Here is a 20,878-nt window from a genome sequence, read left to right as displayed (position 1 = left end):
AAATATATCATGGTGACCTTGGAAGAACATGCTTATCTTTCTACCCCATAAATAACAAGTATGATAAATTAGCAGTTAAATTAAAAGGATAGTTAATTTAACAAGCATATTTACCAATTCTTCTAGTTAGTGATGGTGTTTTCTCAGTAGTTCTTACCTGTAACAGAAATAGGAATTGTAAGTTAGAATTATTTTTGGTAGAGGCAATCATTTCCATTTGAAAAGTTAAATTAATCATAAATTTAAAATAAATTGGCTTTATTTCAATTCAATATATGAATATTCACAAGAGGCATAGCCTGATGGAGCTAGAAGGAAGTTATAAGATATCTAATCTAGGCCGGGCGCGTGGCTCGCCTGTAATCCACTTTTGGGAGGCCTGTAGGACGGGCTGGATCACAGGCCGAGATCGAGACTATCCTAAGCACACGGTGAAACCCCTGCCTTCCTACTAAGAAATACAGGGCTGTGTCAGCGTGGCTCGCCTGTAATCCCAGCACTTTGGGAGGCCGACGCGGATCACGAGGTTGGGAGAGATCGAGGCTATCCTGCTAACCCGTGAAACCCCGCCCTACCAAAAAGCACCAGTCGGGCGCAGGTGGTGGGCTTCTGCAGTCCCAGCTACCGGGAGGTTGAGGCAGGAGAATGGCGGAACTCCGGGAGGCGGAGAGCTTGCAGAGCTGAGATCCGCCACTGCACCCAGCCTGGGCGACAGGAGCAAGACTGCCTCAAAAAAAAAAAAAAGAAATACAAAATAGCTGGCGAGGTGGCATGCCTGTAGTCCCAGCTACTGAGCAGCCAGCCGAGAACACATGGAACCCGGGAGGCTGGAGCCTGCAGTGAGCTTGAGATCCGCCAACTGCACTCCAGCCTGGGCTAGATCTGCCCGCAAAAGCATATCTAATCTAATCCCTTCATTTACAAACAAGAAGTTGAGGCCAGGGAGAACTTAATGACTTCAGGGTAGAGTCACTGGGGAACTGTTCCCATTTTAGGTCCAGGTTCTTTCCACCTATTACTGATGCCTTGGCCACCCCAGTTCATCCTATCAATTTACGCTTCTATTTGTTTATTTATTTTTTTTTTAATTTTGAGACGGAGTGTCACTCTTGTTGCTCAGGCTGGAGTGCAGTGGCACAATCCTCAGCTCACTGTAACCTCAGCCTCCCAGGTTCAAGTAGCTCCCGCCTACTCTGTAGTAGCTGAGATTACAGGCGCCAGCCTATCGCGGCTCTGGCTAATTTTGTATTTAGAGACGGGGTTTCATGATGCTGGCTGCTGGTCTCAACTCCTGACCTCAGGTGATTCATCCGCCTCAGCCTCCCAAAGTGCTGGGATTACAGGTGTGAGCCGCTGCACCCAGCACCCATCCTATCAATTTAGATATATTTTTAAGATTTTAAATAATGTCTGCAAAAAGTTTAAAGCTACTTTTGAGTACAAAGCACATTATATTAAGATCTAATTTCAGAAGGCTAAGGGATCTTTGTAATGTAGTTCTTCAAGCCCATTTACATGTCAAACGTCCGTCCCATCATCTTTCTGCCCTGCCTCTGAAAGAGAATGTTTTTAGGCCCTTTGGAGTTCTTCACCTGCCAGAGCATGGAATTAATGAAGCTTCAGTCGAATCTTCCTATCCTTGTTCAAGACCTCCCGCCTCAAGTCTCAAGTGTTGTTTAATTACAAGCCCAATGAATTTGAAGTTTTGGAAATGAATGGTTCCTGTCACAATTAAATATCCTCAACTTGGTTTCAGTGATCCTTCTATCTTCTCTGGAAGAATTGTAGTTCTGAAAATTAGCCTTTATTTTTAGACGAGTTCTGTTTGTTTGGCTTGAGTGTAGTGGTTTATCCCAGTTTGCCAAGTTCCTTCAAGCCTTGGCTTCCACTTTCAGTCTGAACAGCTGGATGCCCAGTGCCTGCTGTCTGCCCTGCTGGTTTTGGGGTTTTAATGGGAGCCATCTGTTGGCCAGGATAATTTATCCCTCCTGAGTCTGCAGATCCAGCCCCTGGCCTCAGTGGATTTAGCACCTGAGCCATCACAGCCTTCACTCCCAAAGCCCACCCACTGCCATCTCTGAGCCCATCCTGTCCAGTCTTTCACAGCACAAATGATTTTCCCACGATTTATAATTTTAAAATGTCAAAGTCAACTTCCATGTTCACATATAATTTGAAATATAAATTTGAAAATATAAATTATATAATGAGACTTACCAGACACTCCTCAAGTGAATGGGTTAAATGAATATTGTTTATATATTCTTGTCCCTTCTGTTCTAACAGATATTTACACCTAAACAATTAAAAGGTTAAACTTTAGTAGCTGATAAATTAGTGAAGTACAAGCAAAGATATAATCTCCATCATATTAATTCTATTAATTCCATTAACTTGCTTTTCAGTACTTCTAAGGAGCCACAAAGTAAAATGTTACCCAAATCCCTATCCCACTGTCATTTTAAGGTTAAAAAAGTTCCCTTTGTTATGTTACCTATGCTAATGTTAGTAGAGCAAAAAATATCAACTTGAGAACTTTCTAAAACAAGTTATTAAATTAGCACCTTGACTTTTTTTTTTTTTTTGAGACAGAGTCTCGCTCTGTCACCCAGGTTGGAGTGCAGTGGCACGATCTTGGCTCACTGCAACATCCGCCTCCCGGGGTTCAAGCGATTCTCCTGCCTTAGCCTCCTGAGTAGCTGGGATTACAGGCATGCACCACTACGCCCAGCTAATTTTTGTATTTTCAGTAGAGACAGGGTTTCACCATATTGGCCAGGCTGGTCTCAAACTCCTCACCTCAAGTGATCTGCCTGCCTCAGTCTCCCAAAGTGCTGGGATTGTAGGCATGAGCCACCACGCCCATCTTAACAGGTTTTATTTAAAGAATTAAACAATTGCCCATTTAAATGGAATTCTTTAGGCTTTTCAATATTTATTTTTAAAGCTGTTTAAGGCTAAGATTTCTTTTCAAATGATCGCTCTGAAGTTTGGGTTTTTATTTTTATTTTTTTGAGACGGAGCTTCACTCTTGTTGCCCAGGCTGGAGTGCAATGGCACGATCTCGGCTCACTGCAACCTCTGCCTCCCGAATACCTGGGATTACAGGCATGCGCTACCACGCTCGGCTAATTTTGTATTTTTAGTAGAGACAGGGTTTCTCCATGTTGTTCAGGCTGGTCTCAAACCCCCGACCTCAGGTGATCCACCCACCTTGGCCTCCCAAAGTGCTGGGATTACAGGCATAAGCCACCATGCCCGGCTGTTTTGTTTGTTTGTTTGTTTTCTTTTTTTTTTTTTTTTTTGAGACAGGGTCTCACTCTGTTGCCCAGGCTGGAGTGCAGTGGCACCAAGTGCAGTGGCGTCAGCTCACTACAACCTCTGCCTCCCCAGCTCAAGTGATCCTCTTACCTCAGTCTCATGAGTAACTGGAACTACAGGTGTGTGCCACCATGACTGGCTAATTGTTTTTCATATTTTTTTGTAGAGACAGGGTCTCACTATGTTGCCCAGGCTGGTCTCGAACTCTTGGGCTCCAGCAATCCACCCGCCTCATCCTCCCAAAGTGCTGGGATTACAGGCGTGAGCCACCACACCCCAACCAGAGATCTCAAAATGTGAACAATTGTATGTCATAGAGATAATGAGATACACTAATATTTCCTAGGGGTATGATGACTTCTTAAGGAATCTCCTTGGCAATATGGGCTCTCATGCTGATCATAAAAGAGCCTACTTCCAACAATAAAAAAGCACACATTTTCTCATTTGTATTTAAAAATTGGATAATCTAGAGGCCAAGCACGGTGGCTCATGCTTGTAAACCCAGCACTTTGGGAGGCTGAGGTGGGTGGATAACCTGAGGTTGGGAGTTCAAGACCAGCCTGACCAACATGGTGAAACCCCGTCTCTACTAAAAATACAAAAAATCAGCCAGGCGTGGTGGCGGGTACCTGTAATCCCAGCTATTCGGGAGGCTGAGGCAGGAGAATCACTTGAACCCAGGAGGCAGAGATTGCAGTGAGCTGAGGTAGAACTACTGTACTCCAGCCTGGGCGACAAGAGAGCAAAACCTTTGTTTAAAAAAAAAAAAGAGGTCAAAGCGTGGCTCAAGCCCGTAATCCCAGCACTTTAGAGGCCGACGGGCGGATCACGCAGCCGTGAGATCGAGACCATCCTGGCTGACACGGTGAAACCCGCCTCTACTGGGGTAAAATACGTAAAAACTTAGCCGTGGGCGAGGTGGCGGCCGTGGTCCCAGCTGGCTACTCAGGCGCTGAGGCAGGAGAATTACGTGAACCTCGAGGTGAGCTTGCAGTGAGCTGAGATCCGGCCACTGCACTCCAGCCTGCTGGGCGGAAGGAGTGTGAGACTCTGGGTCTCAAAAAAAAAAAAAAAAAAAAAAGAAAATGGGATAATCTAGAGGCCAGGCACAGTGGCCAAACGGTAATCCCAGCATTTTAGAGGCCGAGGCAGGCCAATCATCTGGAGGTCAGGAGTTCAAGACCAGCCTGGCCAACATGGTGATGACCGGCTCCTTACTAAAAAATACAAAAAATCAGCCAGAATCCTGAAGACTTTGGGAGGGTCACAAGGTCGGGGAGATCAAGATCTCATCCTGGCCACTGAGGAGTGAAGCCCCTGCCTCTACTAAAAATACAAAATTAGCTGGGCATGGGTGGTACTACCAGTCTGGAGGAGGCAGGGAGACTTCATGGAACCCGGGAGGTTGCAGTGAGCTGGGACCTATCTCACTGCATTCCCAGCCTGGGCACAGAGTGACCCATATCAAAAAAAAAAAAAAAAAAAAATTAGCCAGGCATGGTGGCAGTATGGGTGCCTGTAATTCCAGCTTTACCTGGCAGGCTGAGGCACAAAATCGCTTGAACCTGGGAGGCATGGAGCATGCAGTGAGCCAAGATTGTACCACTGCACTCCAGCTCTAGGCAAGAGAGTAAAACTCTGTGTTTTTTTTTTTTTTTTTTTTTTTTTTGAGACGAGTCTGGGCTCTGTCGCCTGTGCCGGAAAGTGCAGTGGCTGGATCTCGCCCACTGCAAGCTCTGCCTCCCGGTTCTCATTCTGCCTCAGCCTCCCAGTAGCTGGACTACAGGGCGCCAATCACAATTTAGCTTAAGTTTTTTGCATTTTTAGTAGAGATCGCTTCACCGTGTTAGCCAGGGATGGTCTCGGACTTCCCGATTCCCGTGGATCTCACTCTGCTGCCTCAGCCTCCCAAAGTGCTGGGATTACAGGCTTGAGCCACCGCGCCCGGCCAAAACTCTGTGTTTAAAAAAAAAAAAAAAAAGAAATGGGATATTCTGAATGTCATAGATATGACACATAAACAGTGTATGTTTTGGTCATCAGAGAAGGCTTATAAACCTTCCTCATTTTTATAAACCTAGCATGAATTTCAAGCCATAGTGAAGGCAAAAATAGTTGAGGTAAAAAGTAATTCAAGTCTCCCACTGCATGCTATCCAACTTGCCTGTACAATGAACAATTAAATATCTTACCCTGGATACCATTTAGCATGTTGCTCCCAAGGGTCTTCACTGGGCTTCCAATCAGTTAGCCCTCCTCCACAGTGAAAGCACTTTACTTTATCACCTTCACCTACGAAAACACACAGGAATATATGTATTTGTGCAATTAGAAGCTTACACAAAAATATTCATTTAACACCTAAAAATTAAGCACATCTGAAAAACATGAAAATCTCGCAGCTTAAAACAAGACATTCAAATTCACATCTAAGTAACAGATATGATCTTTATCCTTTGAGGAAGAAATACACACTAAATTCACTGATTCAATCTGAGGTATTTTTTACAGAAGACAAAAATAAAACTGCCAAGTTTTATGTTAAAACCTAAAATTGTTATTTTTTATTTTATTTTGAGACTGAGTCTTGCTCTGTTCCCCAGACTGGAGTGCAATGGCTCAGTCTTGGCTCACTGCAACCTTTGCCTCCCGAGTTCAAGCGATTCTCCTGCCTCAGCCTCTCAAGTAGCTGGGATTACAGGCATGCGCCACCATACCCGGCTAATTTTTTATATCTTTGGTAGAGATGGGGTTTCACCATGTTGGCCAGCCTGATCTTGAACTCCTGACCTCAAGTGATCCACCCGCCTCGGCCTCCCAAAGTGCTGGGATTACAGGCGTGAGCCACTGCGCCTGGCATATTTATTATTATTACTATTTTTTTTCTGAGATGGAGTTTTACTCTTGTTGCACAGGCGGGAGTGCAATGGCTTGATCTCGGCTCACTGCAACCTCTGCCTCCTGGGTTCAAGTGATTCTCCTGCCTTAGCCTCCCGAGTAGCTGGGATTACAGGCACGTGCCACCACGTCCAGGTAATTTTTGTATTTTTAGTAGAGACGGGGTTTCGCCATGTTGGCCAGGCTGGTCTTGAGCTCCTGACCTCAGGTGATCCACCCACCTCAGCCTCCCAAAGTGCTGGGATTACAGGCGTGAGCCACTGAGCCCAGCCATACTGTCTTTTTAGTATGTTATTTGGGCCACCAATATTGTACTTACTGTTTCAAACTGTGAAACTTTAAAACTGATGTTATGTTCCAAGTATTAGTAACATTAAAGTTCTACATAATGAAATTATGAGACAAGTTTCTCTAAGTTTATAGCAACATGACACTAAACAAACCTTCAAGATTACTATATGATGGTACATAAATAAAATCTTTTGAAATAACCAATATTTTATAGGCATTATTCAATCTTAAAATAAATGGGTCAAATATATAATGGTATAATTTAAAAAAATATCTTTAGAAGCAATCACTCCAACGGCCCTTCCTGACATATCTACCACAGTCCATTTGAAAGCACTCACATGGCCGAGCGCAGTGGCTCATGCCTGTAATCCCAGCACTTTGGGAGGCCAAGGTGGGTGGATCACAAGGTCAGGGGTTCGAGACCAGCCTGGCCATGGTGAAACCCCGTCTCTACTAAAAGTACAAAAATTAGCCAGACGTGGCGCATGCACCTGTAATCCCAGCACTTTGGGAGGCCAAGGCAGGTGGATCACCTGAGGTCAGGAATTTGAGACCAGCTTGACCAACAGGGAGAAACCCTGTCTCTACTAAAAATACAAAATTAGTCAGGCGTGGTAGCACATGCCTGTAATCCCAGTCACTCAGGAGGCCAAGGCAGGAGAATCGCTTGAACCCAGGAGGCAGAGGTTGCAGCGAGCCTAAATCTCGCTATTGCACTCCAGCCTGGACAACAAGAGCGAAACTCCGTCTCAAAAACAAAACAAAACAAAAAAAACAACAAAAAGAAGTTATTGTGAAGTTTAGAGAAAATGCATGAGGTATATGTATTTACTTACAGTAAGTGCTCAATAAATGATGGTTAATATTACTATTAGACCCATTTTGCTATTGGGAATGCTACCATCTTTTGCAAGTTATCTACTTCCTAAAAACAATTACATGAAGAGAAGCATGACTCATAATATGGTAGTCTTTTTCACATAAATTCAGTAGTTACATTACAGGTTCAACATAAGAGTTCACAGAATAATACGGATATATATATAATCGTGCCAAGTTATACCTAAATATTTACCAGTTCAGGGGGCTACGGGCATCTATTTACTTTTTACGAGCCCTGGCAAAGTTGGGAAGCTATTTATTGGTTTTATAATAAAGTTTACCTAAAGCATAAAATCCAGCTCTTGCAAGCTGCTCCTTGTTAACTGAGTATATCCATGTCCCAAAAGTAATGATCCGTGCTTCATAATCTGCCATGGATGGATTTCTTGGAAGATTTGTTGAATTTGGGAAATTCCTATCAGAACTCACAGCATCAGATTCACTTCGAATATTAAGATTCCGGCCCAAAACAAAGAAGCAATTAGGAAAGTGTCGCCTGTGTTCTGACCAGGCACGATCACAAGGTTCCCAATTTTTCAGTTTTCCACCACAACAAAAGCACTGCACTTGGTCACCAATACCTGTGTAGTAGAGTCCAGCACTTGCTAACTCTCTTGGGGTTAGGTGAGCATAGTCTGGCCAGTTCTGAAAGGACTTTAATCTAGCTTCTTCACTATACATGGCAGGGTTCCTCGGGTATATGGTGTCTGATATATCTACAACCTGCCCAGTTCTCAAAAGATAGTCTGCATGTGTCTCAGATGGCCTGTCTAAGGCAAAATGATTTCTGCTTCCCAGATAGTTTTCGACTTTGTGCTGACCATTCTGGATACCAGAATTTGTAGACTGCGTGGCACTATTTTCAAAATAAAAGCCATTGATAAATCTGCAATTTGGGGATACTTTCCTGTGTCTTCCAACTGCTGAGTCTCCATATTGCCATCTATCTACAGCTGCATGACAACTAAAGCACCGCACGGTATCTCCTTCACCAGTATAAAGAAACCCTGCTCGTGCCAGTGTTGATGCTGAAACAGGACTACTACTTGGAAAATCTGCAAAAGTTTTTAATCTATTAAACTCTTCTACAAATTCTTCTTCCTTATTGATGTCTGCAGGTACACAAGTTTTAGATCCTTCAAAACTGTTAAAAGTCATCTTCTCTTGAAAATAGGACTTGTCCACCTTTTCTAAAAAGAGAACATTATATTAGGAAATCCAAAATGTGAAACACAAGCAATAGACTTTTGTTATAGGAGCTAACAAATTATCACTTATGACATAAAAATAACTACACAACTGCTAAGAAACATTCTAATTCTAAATACTAGGGTTTAACATTACATCATTCAAGTCATAAAGTAAAATCTAGCATTTTTGTTTTCTCTTTTTGAGGAAAGTAATATTTAAGCAGGCAGCATAAAACTAATAATTTTTAAATGATTATTTTACATAAATATGTAAACTGTGATGCAGAATATATTATAATTATTAACCATGTCAAATCATTAATTAGGAAAAACATGAAAGAAGCATAAAATATGCAGATTATTAAAGTCTGTGCGTAATTGTTATAATGAATCATTATATATTCAAGGCATCAAAGTTCAGTTTTTACAAATTAAAAAATGTTCAGAATGTTAATGAATTAATTTTAATATTTCTTTGCTTAGCAAAATATGTTTTAATCATAATATTGGTTCCAATGTGTTCTTTAAGAGTATGAAATATTTCTGATTTTCATGCATGAACCAGATCCCCTTTTTTGTTGTAACTGGATAATTACAGATATATATGTAACACTGCCCTCTAGAGAGTGGCTCAGGAGAAACTCTAAGTACCTGCAAACCTTAATTGCTTTTTTTTTTTTTTTTTTGGCCCATGACATACATGTGCCCTGCAGTTACTTTTGCTATTAACTGCCGTTGGTAGCCAGGCGCAGTGGCTCATGCCTGTAATCCCAGCACTTTGGGAGGCCGAGGCGGGCGGATCACGAGGTCAGGAGATTGAGACCATCCTGGCTAACAGGGTGAAACCCCGTCTCACCTAAAAATACAAAAAATTAGCCGGGCGTGGTTGTGGGCGCCTATAGTCCCAGCTGCTGGGGAGGCTGAGGCAGGAGAATGGCGTGAACCCAGGAGGCCGAGCTTGCAGTGAGCCGAGATCGCAACACTGCACTCCATCCTGGGCGGCAGAGCGAGACTCCGCCTCAAAAAAAAAAAAAAACAAAACTTCCCCTTGGTCAAGTAACAATCTGTTCAAATGGAAGATAAGTATTGTTGCAGTCTTATTAGAGCTGCCAAATTACAGCTGTGTAATTTTAACCCAGATAAAATACTAAAGAGAACCCATTAGGTTATGAGAAGGATAGCAAGATAATTTATCTTCCAAACCTGGACACTTCTCAAAGTGAAAAATCACACTAGCAATAATCACACTGGGACAACAGGCATAAATCAGGGTTGCCCCAGGCAAACTAGAGCATATGGTAACCCTAGCTATGAGGCAAACCTGGTTCTCCAGAATCTCCCACATTGCCTGATAATGTGCTCAGTATAAACTTGTCAAAGGCAAAATAATGGTAACAAGGACTCTGTCTCTATATTATATGTGCATTAATTGATTTTTTTTTTTTTTTTTTTGAGATGGAGTTTTGTTCTTGTTGCCCCGGCTGGAGTGCAATGGCGTGATCTTGGCTCACTGCAACCTCTGCCTCCTGGGTTCAAGCGATTCTCCTGCCTCAACCTCTCAAGTAGCTGGGATTACAGACATGCACCACCATGCCCAGCTAATTTTGTATTTTTTAGCAGAGACGGGGTTTCTCCAGGTTGGTCAGGTTGGTCTTGAACTCCCGACCTCAGGTGATCCCCCGCCTCGGCCTCCCAAAATGCTGGGATTACAGGCATGAGCCAAAAGGTCGAGCCATTGATTTCTTGAGAAGAATTAGCCAGCTCTTTTGCCTTTATGTTGACACAATATGTCTTAAAATTTAATCTCTTTTGGAGTAATGTTCAACACAAAGCAAGCTGGCAATGGACTTGTCTTTCCTGGCCATGTCAACTTATAGTGGTATTAACTCATACCTCAACAGCTGAGTTATATCTGCATAAAACTTTTGGAATAGTCTCCATGACTTTTGATGAATTATCATTTCCTAGATGTCTGAAAACATTCCAACATTAGCTTCAAGGCCCTTTGTTGAATCAGCATAATAAACCGAATGACAAAAATCAAGATTCAAAGAAACCAAGGCTGATCAAACCCCTTGTTCTACTCTTTTCCCTCTTCTCACTCTGCACTTGACTAGTCTTAAGAAAAAAACCAGCCGGTCATAGTGGCTCACGCCTGTAATCCCAGCACTTTGGGAAGCCAAGGTGGGTAAATCACCTGAGGTCGGGAGTTCGAGACCAGCTAGACCAACATGGTGAAACCGTCTCTACTAAAAAACACAAAATTAGCCAGGTGTGGTGGCACATGCCTGTAATCCCAGCTACTTGGGAGGCTGAGGCAGGAGAATCACTTGAACCCAGGAGGCGGAGGTTGCAGTGAGCGGAGATCGCACCATTGCATTCCAGCCTGGGCAACAAGAGCGAAACTCTTGTCTCAAAAAAATAAATAAATAAATAAAATAAAAGTAAAAAACCAAAGCTACCTGATAGGCTAATGAGATAACATTTAATAGGGGTAAGTGTAAAGTCTTACATCTGGTTTTTTAAAAATATCTGGTGCATAGGCCGGGTGCGGTGACTCATGCCTATAATCTCAGCACTTTGGGAGGCCAAGGCAGCCGGGTAACTTGAGGTCAGGAGTTTGAGACCAGCCTGGCCAACATGGTGAAACCCCTATCTCTACTAAAAATACAAAAATTAGCCAGGCGTGGTGGCAGGTACCTGTAATCCCAGCTACTCGGGAGGCTGAGACAGAAGAATCCCTTGAACCCGGGCAGCGGAGGTCGCAGTGAGCCAAGATCATGTCACTGCACTCCATCCTGGGTGACAGAGTGAGGCTCCATCTCAAAAAAAGAAAGAAAAAAAAAAAGGGCCGGGTGCAATGGCTCATGCCTATAATCCCGGGACTTTGTGAGGCCAAGGAGGGTGGGTCACCTGAGGTCAGAAGTTCAAGACCAGCCTGACCAACATGGAGAAACCCCATCTCTACTTAAAAAAAAGAAACAAAGAAAATTAGCCAGGCGTGGTGGCAGACTCCTATAATTGCAGCTACTCGGGAGGCTGAGGCAGGAGAATTGCTTGAACCCAGGAGGTGGAGGTTGCAGTGAGCTGAGATTGTGCCACTGCACCCCAGCCTGGGTGACAGAGCGAGCGTCTCAAAAAAAAAAAAAAAAAAAAAATCTGTTGCATAAGTAAAAGAAAATGGAGACTTGGTTTAAGAAAAAATCACATAAAGGCAATCCTCCAGATTAAACCTTGGAATTTTAATTAATTACAAATTCATCATGAGCCAACATTACAAGTTGACTAAAAAACTTACAGCAACTTCAGGCTGCATTAGTGTCCAGATGTGCAACATCCAGATCCAATTCAGCTACCAAGGGATATTATTTCCAGTTCCAAATACATTTTGGAAGGGACATTAACAAAGTTTAATGTCCTTAGGGAGCAATTGGGATGATAAAAATGATATCATATGAGAAATAGAATAGCAAAGGATATTTATCGCAAAGGGTGGAAAAATTGTGAGGGGAAGGGTAGGGAGGATAGACTGATATCTAAAAGGTTATCATGTAGAAAAGAGATCCACATTTTGTATAGCTTGAGGGCAGAATTAAGGTCATTAAATACAACTATAAACAGCTGATTTTAACCCAAGGATGAGCTTTATAACAATTGATATAGCAACAAATGGATTGGGTTGCTTTGTAGATTATGAGTTCCTCCTATCACTTAAAGGAGCTTCAGCATGGACTAGGAGACTGGATTAAACATTTCCAAGTCTATAATTATCCTGAAGAATTAATGCTCAGTATAATTCAAAACACATGAGAATTGCCTTCCCTGGGGTGTTAAATTTTATTTCAAGTCAATCAAAATAGATGTAAGTGGTCAGGCACAGTGGCTCATGCCTGTAATCCCAACACTTTGGGAGGCTAAGGTGGGTGGATCACTTGAGGTCAGGAGTTCAAGACCAGCCTGGCCAACATGGTGAAACCCCATCTCTACCAAAAAATGCAAAAATTAGCCAGGCATGGTGGCACACGCCTGTAATCCCAGCTACTCAGGAGGCCAAGGGACGAGAATCACCTGAACCTGGGAGGCAGAGGTTGCAATGAGCCGAGATTGTGCCACTGCACTCCAGCCTAGGTGACAGAGTAAGACTTCATCTCAAAAAAAGAAAAAACAAAGTATAAAATCAAAGATATTCTCATTTCACAATTTTGTGTAGTTCAAGTAGTCACCCTATTTCAGAAAATATTAGATAAAACCATCATTCAACATGAGCAGGAGAATCTCAATTTGAAGCTTTTGAGAGGAGATCTTGTCTTCCCAGAGGTTGTTTCCATGCTAATAGTTCAGATTTCACTCTTTTGAAAAGTAAATATTTATTTAGAAGCACTCAAGTGAACAATATATACACATTAGCAGAGTGTGAGCTTTTTGAGAAGGAGGAAAAAACAGAATTACCAGAGAGTTTAAGAGTGAAAGGTGGAAGGATGACTGATGAACGACAGAAACCTTGGCTTTGGAGGAAGGCACCAAACAAAAAGGATAACATAGGGTAAAAAAATATAGGATCTAAGTGAAATGGAGGAGGGGAAAATGATACCACAGAAAACAAGTAAATATGGAGCAGAAGAATTGAGAATATAGAAGAAAATAGGGTACGAATATTGGACAAGGGTGACAAAAAGGTTTTTGAAGTGAAAAGGTGTGGGTGCAATAAAGTATGCTGGGATAATTTAAGGCTTCTCTGTGAAAGCATCTTCAGGCTTTGTACTGGGTATGTGGAAAGGCAGGAAGGCATGGAAAGAGAAAAATGTCAAAGAAACCTTTTGGTATAAAGGGGCTGGGCAGTCAGGAATCTTAAGGGTAACGGTAGTTGGGAAAATAGCACTATGGAAGCAAAAAATGGGACAAAAAGGACCAGCAAGCAATGGTGCATGTTTAAATGAAGGGTTTGGGAGATTCTACAATGGTAATATGTAAGGTTTTACAGTATACATGTACGTACAGACATTTAGTCCAGTCAACTGTGTAAAGAGAGCCACCAGGAGGTGCCAAGGAGAGGAGGTTGACAGCTAGTCTAGCGAGAATGTGGGAATGCGGAGGTGGGGGACACAGAGACAAAGGCACATACAAAACCCTGGTGTCTGTAGATGACACAAAAGTTTCTATTTCTCCTTTTTTTTTTTTTTAGACAGATTTTTTTGCTCTTGTTGCCCAGGCTGGAGTGAAATGGCATGATCTCAGGTCACTGCAACCTCCGCCTTCCAGGTTCAAGCCATTCTCCTGTCTCAGTATCCCAAGTAGTTGGAATTACAGGTGCCCGCCACCACGCCTGGCTAATTTTTGTATTTTTAGAAGAGACAGGATTTCAACATGTTAGCCAGGCTGGTCTTGAACTGCTGACCTCAGGTGATCCACCTGCCTCGACCTTCCAAAGCGCTGGGATTACAGGCATGAACCACTGTGCCCAGTTGCTTTTTTAAAAAATTATTATTAGGGTTTTCTTTTTTTTTTTGAGACGGAGTTTCTCTTGTTGCCCAGGCTGGAGTGCAATGGCAGGATCTTGGCTCACTGCAACCTCTGCCTCTCGGGCTCAAGTGATTCTCCCACCTCAGCCTCCTGAATGACTGGGATTACAGGCGCCCGCCACCACACCCGGCTAATTTTGTATTTTTAGTAGAGACGGGATTTCTCTATGTTGGTCAGGCTGGTCTTGAACTCCTGACCTCAGGTGCTCCGTCCGCCTCGGCCTCCCAAAGTGCTGGGATTACAGGCGTGAGCCACCGTGCCCAGCCTTAAGGTTTTCTTTTTTCTTTTTTGAGACAGAGTCTTGTTCTGTCACCCAGGCTGGAGGGCAGTGGCTCAATCCCGGCTCACTGCAACCTCCGCCTCCCAGGTTCAAGGGATTCTCCTGCCTCAGCCTTCCGAGTAGCTGGGACAACAGGCGCGTGCCACCACGCCCAGCTAATGTTTTGTATTTTTAGTAAAGACGGGGTTTCACCGTATTAGCCAGGATGGTCTCGATCTCCTGACCTCGTGATCTGCGCCTCGGCCTCCCAAAGTGCTGGGATTACAGGCGTGAGCCACTGCGTCCGGCCAATGTTTTCAAATACATAGAACAAAGGCTATTTTAATGGGGAAAATGATATAAGGTAGAATGCATGCCAGACTGCCACTGTGTGAAAATGTATACTTATAGACAAGACTCGGAAAGTAATATTAAATAAATCGGGAAAATGTTAAGGTGACGGGATTATAGGTGATCTTTTTCTCCAGAATGTCTTTAATAATATTGTCACTTAAAATCTCTCTTTCTGGCCGGGCGCAGTGACTCACGCCTGTAACCCAAGCACTTTGGGAGGCTGAGGCGTGCGGATCACGAGGTCAGGAGATCAAGACCATCCTGGTTAACACGGTGAAACCCCGTCTCTACTAAAAATACAAAAGATTAGCCAGGCGTGGTGGAGGGCGCCTGTAGTCCCAGCTACTCGTGAGGCTGAGGCAGGAGAATGGCGTGAACCTGGGAGGTGGACCTTGCAGTGAGCTGAGATCGAGCCACTGCACTCCACCCTGGGTGACAGAGAGAGACTCCGTCTCAAAAAAACAAAAAATCTCTCTTTCTGTGGTTTTGTCAACCACAGAAAAAGGTTATGTCCAGTCATTGCTATGCCCTAAGACTTCAGACCTGTGTCTTCAATCATAGATGTGGATGTTCTACCAGGAAGTAAGCATCCCCTAGGATTCTATATCCAAGATGGTTTTAGCCTAAGGGAGACACCACATGGCTTAGAGAGCATCCCAGGGAACTTTTATATCCTGGCTTGTTCCAGGCCTGGCTCACAGCACAGAACTATGAAATGTTAATGATGAAGTTTTTAGAAGTTGATGGTACATAAGCTTCAGGGAAGCGTCTCAATCCAGTAAACAGACATGATGAGTGCAAACAGCAGCCACTTCATCCTAACAGTGAGACCAGCAACCAGGAGAATAATGTTACTGGGAACAGTCAGAATTCTGGCAGCTCCAGCCAATCTGCTGATAATAGCCTTCTTGCCTACCCACAGCAGACTGAACCAAACTTTGAGCCAAAGGATGAAGACAGTGGGGAAGGTGACATTACTGTTTAAGATCATGGTGTGCCACAGAAGACTGCTAAAGCCATTCCTACCATCAAAAGCCTGGAATCGTTAACACAAACAGAACAAACTCACTTTTGAGTCTCGACAGAATGATTTTACTTCTTCTAATTAAGTGAGTTTAGTAGTAGTACAAACAGAATTTGAAACACATGCTCCAGATCAAAAACTCTTAGAAGATGTAACTATCATAACATCATGAAACCATCATTTGAATGTTTTCTGAATGAGGATGTCATAGGACTTGTAAATTTGGGTAGTTTAAGAGCTTTTAGGCCGGGCGCGGTGGCTCAAGCCTGTAATCCCAGCACTTTGGGAGGCCGAGCCGGGTGGATCACGAGGTCAGGAGATCGAGACCATCCTGGCTAACATGGTGAAACCCCGTCTCTACTAAAAATACAAAAAACTAGCCGGGCGAGGTGGCGGGCGCCTGTAGTCCCAGAGGCTGAGGCGGGAGAATGGCGTGAGCCCGGGAGGTGGAGCTTGCAGTGAGCCGAGATCGCGCCACTGCACTCCAGCCTGGGTGACAGAGCGAGACTCCGTCTCAAAAAAAAAAAAAGAGCTTTTAAACCTCTGAGCCAACGACCTAGAATAGGCATGAGAACAATAATATTACAAGTTTGAAATGCTATTAAAATAAATAGAAACAGAAAGTAGATTAGTGGTTGCCTAGGGCTGGGCGGGGGAGGGAATAGGAAGTGACTATAAATGGTTACTGGGGTTGTTTCTGGAGTAATGAAAATGTTCTAAATTTAGATTGTGGTGACAGTTGCACAACTCTGCATACACTAAAAGCCACTGAACTATATACTTTAAATGGATCTTATGGTATATAAATTATATCTTAATAAAGCTGTCAAAATGTTATTAAAATAGTAGTTTGGTAACTGCATAAACTTTGGAGGATCAGAGGTGATTTTAAGTATAAAACAATGGGGCTTCTGCTAATGAAATTATGTGCTTTTGATATGGAAAATGGGATGTTAGTACATTTTCAGAACCACATGAGAGGACTAAGTCATTTCTGTTTGAAGTGGTTACATATTTAACCTGTTTCACAGAGCCCAGTGAATTTTTCCTTTAACTATATTTTTTAAATTCTTTTTTTTTTTTTTTTGAGATGGAGTCTCACTCCCAGGCTGGAGTGCAGTGGCGTGATCTCGGCTCACCACAAGCTCCGCCTCCCGGGTTCACACCATTCTTCTGCCTCAGTCACTGGGACTACAGGCACCTGCCACCACGCCCGGTTAATTTTTTTGTATTTTTAGTAGAGACAGGGTTTCACCGTGTTAGCCAGGATGGTCTTGATCTCCTGACTTCGTGATCCACCCACCTTGGCCTCCCAAAGTGTTGGCATTACAGGCATGAGCCACCGCGCGCAGCTATATTCTTTAAAATTCTAATGAGAAAAAGTTTGATTCTATCTCTTGGTACTGGAGGACCTCAGTTCTTATGTTTCCAGTATTATTTCTAATGTTGTTCTTCTGTTGCTAATTGTAACAAATCACTTTCTGGAATGCTTTTTCTAACTTTTAAGAAATTAAGCCAATTACTATTTTTAGGAGTTGCTTTCCATGTTATGAAGCACTTGAAGCTATGTTCCTGAATTACAAAATTCTGTTTGATAGTTGTTCACATTGGTGTTTGTCCATCCTACAGCTTATATATTTAAAAACTAATTCCAAACAGGTATAATTTATGCTGTAAAAAGCACTTAATGGCCGGGTGTGGTGGCTCATGCCTGTAATCCCAGCACTTTGGGAGGCCGAGGCAGGTGGATTACTTGAGGTCAGGAGTTCGAAATCAGCCTGGCCAACATAGTAAAAACCCTATCTCTACTAAAAATACAAAAAGTAGTCAGGCGTGGTGGTGCATGGCTGTAATCCCAGCTACTCAGGAGGCTGAACTATGAGAATTACTTGAACCCGGAAGACAGGAGTTGCAGTGAGCCGAGATTGCACCTCTGTACTCCAGCCTGGGTGACAGAGCTGTCTTTGAGACAGAGCAAAACTGTCTCAAAAAATAATAATAATAAAAATAAAGCAGTTAATTTCACTGACTCTGGTAATATGAGATTCTCTTCCTTAACATTCTTGTATTTATTTCTAATTTCACTAGAAAGCATTCCCTTTGTTTAGTGTGTCTATATGTACATTGGAATGCTTTTGTACTCTTCTAATGTATTCAAGTAGTGTGAATGTTTTTGATAAAAAATGTACCATGATTAAAAGATTTTTACACATGGAACAAACCTGTGTATTTTTTCATACAACGATTTTGGATTTTCTTCAATGGGATTATTCTAGGAAGACTGCTTATCATTGATAGAAATATGTGGTATTTACCACTTACGGGTAGAGTTTACCCATATTATTTTCCTTTTTATTTTAAAAATGTATTATTATTATTTTTTTAAAGACAAGGCCTTGCTCTGTTGCCCGAGTTGGAGTGCAGTGGTGTGATCATAGCTCATTGTAACCTTGACCTCCTGGGCTGAAGCAATCCTTCCACCTCAGCCTCCTGAATAGCTGGGACTATAGCCACATGCCACCATGCCCCGCTAATTTTTTTTTTTTTTTTTTTTGAGACGGAGTCTCGCTCTGCCGCCCAGGCTGGAGTGCAGTGGCCGAATCTCAGCTCACTGCAAGCTCCGCCTCCCGGGTTTATGCCATTCTCCTGCCTCAGCCTCCCGAGCAGCTGGGACTACAGGCGCCCGCCACCTCACCCGGCTAGTTTTTTGTATTTTTTAGTAGAGACGGGGTTTCACCGTGTTGGCCAGGATGGTCTCGATCTCCTGACCTCGTGATCCACCCGTCTCGGCCTCCCAAAGTGCTGGGATTACAGGCTTGAGCCACCGCGCCCGGCCGACCCCGCTAATTTTAAAAAGTTTTCTTAGAGATGTGGTTTCTCTACGCTGTTCAGGCTGCTCTGGAATTCCTGGACTCAAGTGATACTCCTGACTTGGCCTCCCAAAGTGTTGTGATTATAGGCGTGAAGGACTGTTTGACTAGTTTTTTACCATTATGAACAATGTTGGAGTGAATGACCTTCTATCTAAACCTACTCATGTAATGTTGGCTTTTCGCACCAATAATAGATGGCCTCAAACAGGACAGTGTCCTGTCACTACCTCCATTTAATCTATTTTGTTTTTGACTAGTAATAGTCTTAAGAAGAAGCATTTGACTAAAGTAATTGGAAAAAAAAAAAAAGCAGCATGAGGCCATATGCGGTGGCTCACCCCTGTAATCCCAACACTTTGGGAGGTTAAGGCGGGAGAATCACTTGAGCCCAGGAATTTAAGACCACACTGGGCAACACAGGCCAAGGAATTACAGGTTACAGTGAGCTGTGACTGCGTCACTGCACTTCAGCCTGTACAACAGGTCAAGACACTGTCTTTAAAAAAAGTAGTATGAATACACTTCTAAATCTATAAGAAGGCCGGGCGCAGTGGCTCACACCTGTAACTCCAACACTTTGGGAGGATGAGGTGGGTGGATCGCTTGAATTTGGGAGTTCAAGACCAGCCTGGCCAACATGATGAAACACCATCTCTACTAAAAATACAAAAATTAGTAGGGCGTGGTGGCGCATGCCTGTAATCGCAGCGACTCGGGAGGTTGAGGCAGGGGAATCGCTTGAACCTGGGAGGCAGAGGTTGCAGTGAACCGAAATGGTGCCATTGCACTCCAGCCTGGGCGACAGAGCAAGACTCCGTCTCAAAAAAAAGAAAAAAAAAAAAACTGTAAGAAAAAGATTAATACGTTGATAGAAAACAGGCAAATTTACAAGTGGGAAATATTAATGGTCAACAAACATATGCAACAATGTTAAACCTCATTAATAATCAAAGAAATAAACACTTTAAAAGATAACATTTTTACCCTGTTTGGCAAAGGTCAACACTACTACCAACAATGAAAACGCAATGGCACGAGAGTATGGAGCAAGAGGCATCTGTCTGTTAGAACTAAAAACTGGTACATCTTTTCTGGAAGGTAATCTGGCAATATATGTTCTAAAAGTCTTTTTTTTTTTTTTTTTTTTGAGACGGAGTCTCGCTCTGTTGCCCAGGCTGGAGTGCTGTGGCCGGATCTCAGCTCACTGCAAGCTCCGCCTCCCGGGTTCCCGCCATTCTCCTGTCTCAGCCTCCCTTGTAGCTGGGACTACAGGCGCCCACCACCTCGCCCGGCTAGTTTTTTGTATTTTTTAGTAGAGACGGGGTTTCACCGTGTTAGCCAGGGTGGTCTCGATCTCCTGACCTCGTGATCCACCCGTCTCGGCCTCCCAAAGTGCTGGGATTACAGGCTTGAGCCACCGCGCCCGGCCCTAAAAGTCTTAAATATATGATAATCTCTTGAACCACTCATTCTAGTTCTAAACACATGCTCAAAAAAAAAAAAATGGCCGGGCGCGGTGGCTCAAGCCTGTAATCCCAGCACTTTGGGAGGCCGAGGCGGGTGGATCACGAGGTCAGGAGATCGAGACTATCCTGGCTAACACGGTGAAACCCCGTCTCTACTAAAAAATACAAAAAATTAGCCGGGCGTGGTAGCGGGCGCCTGTAGTCCCAGCTACTTGGGAGGCTGAGGCGGGAGAATGGCGTGAACCCAGGGGGCGGAGCTTGCAGTGAGCCGAGATCGCGCCACTGCACTCCAGCCTGGGAGACACAGCGAGACTCCGTCTCAAAAAAAAAAAAAAAAAAAAAAAATTAATAAATAAATAAATCCCTGATCAGGCCAGGCGCGGTGGCTCTCGCCTGTAATCCCAGCACTCCAGGAGGCCGAAGCAGGCGGATCACCTGAGGTCAGGAGTTCAAGACCAGTCTGGCCATGGTGAAACCCCGACTCTACTAAAAATACAAAAAATTAGCCAGGCGTGGTGGTGCGTGCCTGTAATCCCAGCTACTCGGGAGGCTGAGGCAGGAGAATCACCTGAACCCGGGAGGCAGAGGCTGCAGTGAGCCAAGATCGCGCCATCGCACGCCAGCCTGGAAAACAACAGCGAAACTCCTCCCCTAATCCCCGCCAAAACAAAAAAGAAAATCCCTGATCAGCCAGGCACAGTGGCTCATGCCTGTAATCCCAGCACTTTGGGGGCTAAGGCGGGTGGATCACTTGAGGTCAGGAATTCGACACCAGCCTGGCCAACATGGCAAAA

At 43.6% G+C, this 20,878-nt stretch overlaps 1 protein-coding gene and 1 pseudogene across 3 annotated transcripts in view; one reads left to right on the top strand and one right to left on the bottom strand.

Annotated features, from left to right (window-relative positions):
- XIAP (X-linked inhibitor of apoptosis) overlaps positions 1–20,878 on the bottom strand; it is a 53,179-nt gene that overhangs the window by 17,418 nt on the left and 14,883 nt on the right. For 2 of the 3 annotated variants that reach the window (XM_017954354.3, XM_003918241.5), the window contains 4 exons: positions 7,680–8,588; positions 5,517–5,616; positions 2,218–2,296; positions 115–157 (listed from right to left, as the gene is read on the bottom strand). In XM_017954354.3, coding sequence (XP_017809843.1) covers positions 115–157; positions 2,218–2,296; positions 5,517–5,616; positions 7,680–8,556 — 1,099 coding nt within the window. In that variant the 5' untranslated portion in view covers positions 8,557–8,588. Of the gene's footprint in view, positions 1–114; positions 158–2,217; positions 2,297–5,516; positions 5,617–7,679; positions 8,589–11,886; positions 12,534–20,878 lie in introns of those variants that run through there. The other variant, XM_021932646.2, reaches the window with a different exon arrangement.
- LOC103880873 lies at positions 15,207–15,917 on the top strand (annotated as a pseudogene).

This window comes from Papio anubis, chromosome X (genome assembly GCF_008728515.1).
Source record: "Papio anubis isolate 15944 chromosome X, Panubis1.0, whole genome shotgun sequence".
Lineage (NCBI taxonomy): Eukaryota > Metazoa > Chordata > Mammalia > Primates > Cercopithecidae > Papio > Papio anubis.
Note: the sequence above shows the minus strand (reverse complement) of the source record. Positions and strands in the feature narration are given on the sequence as shown.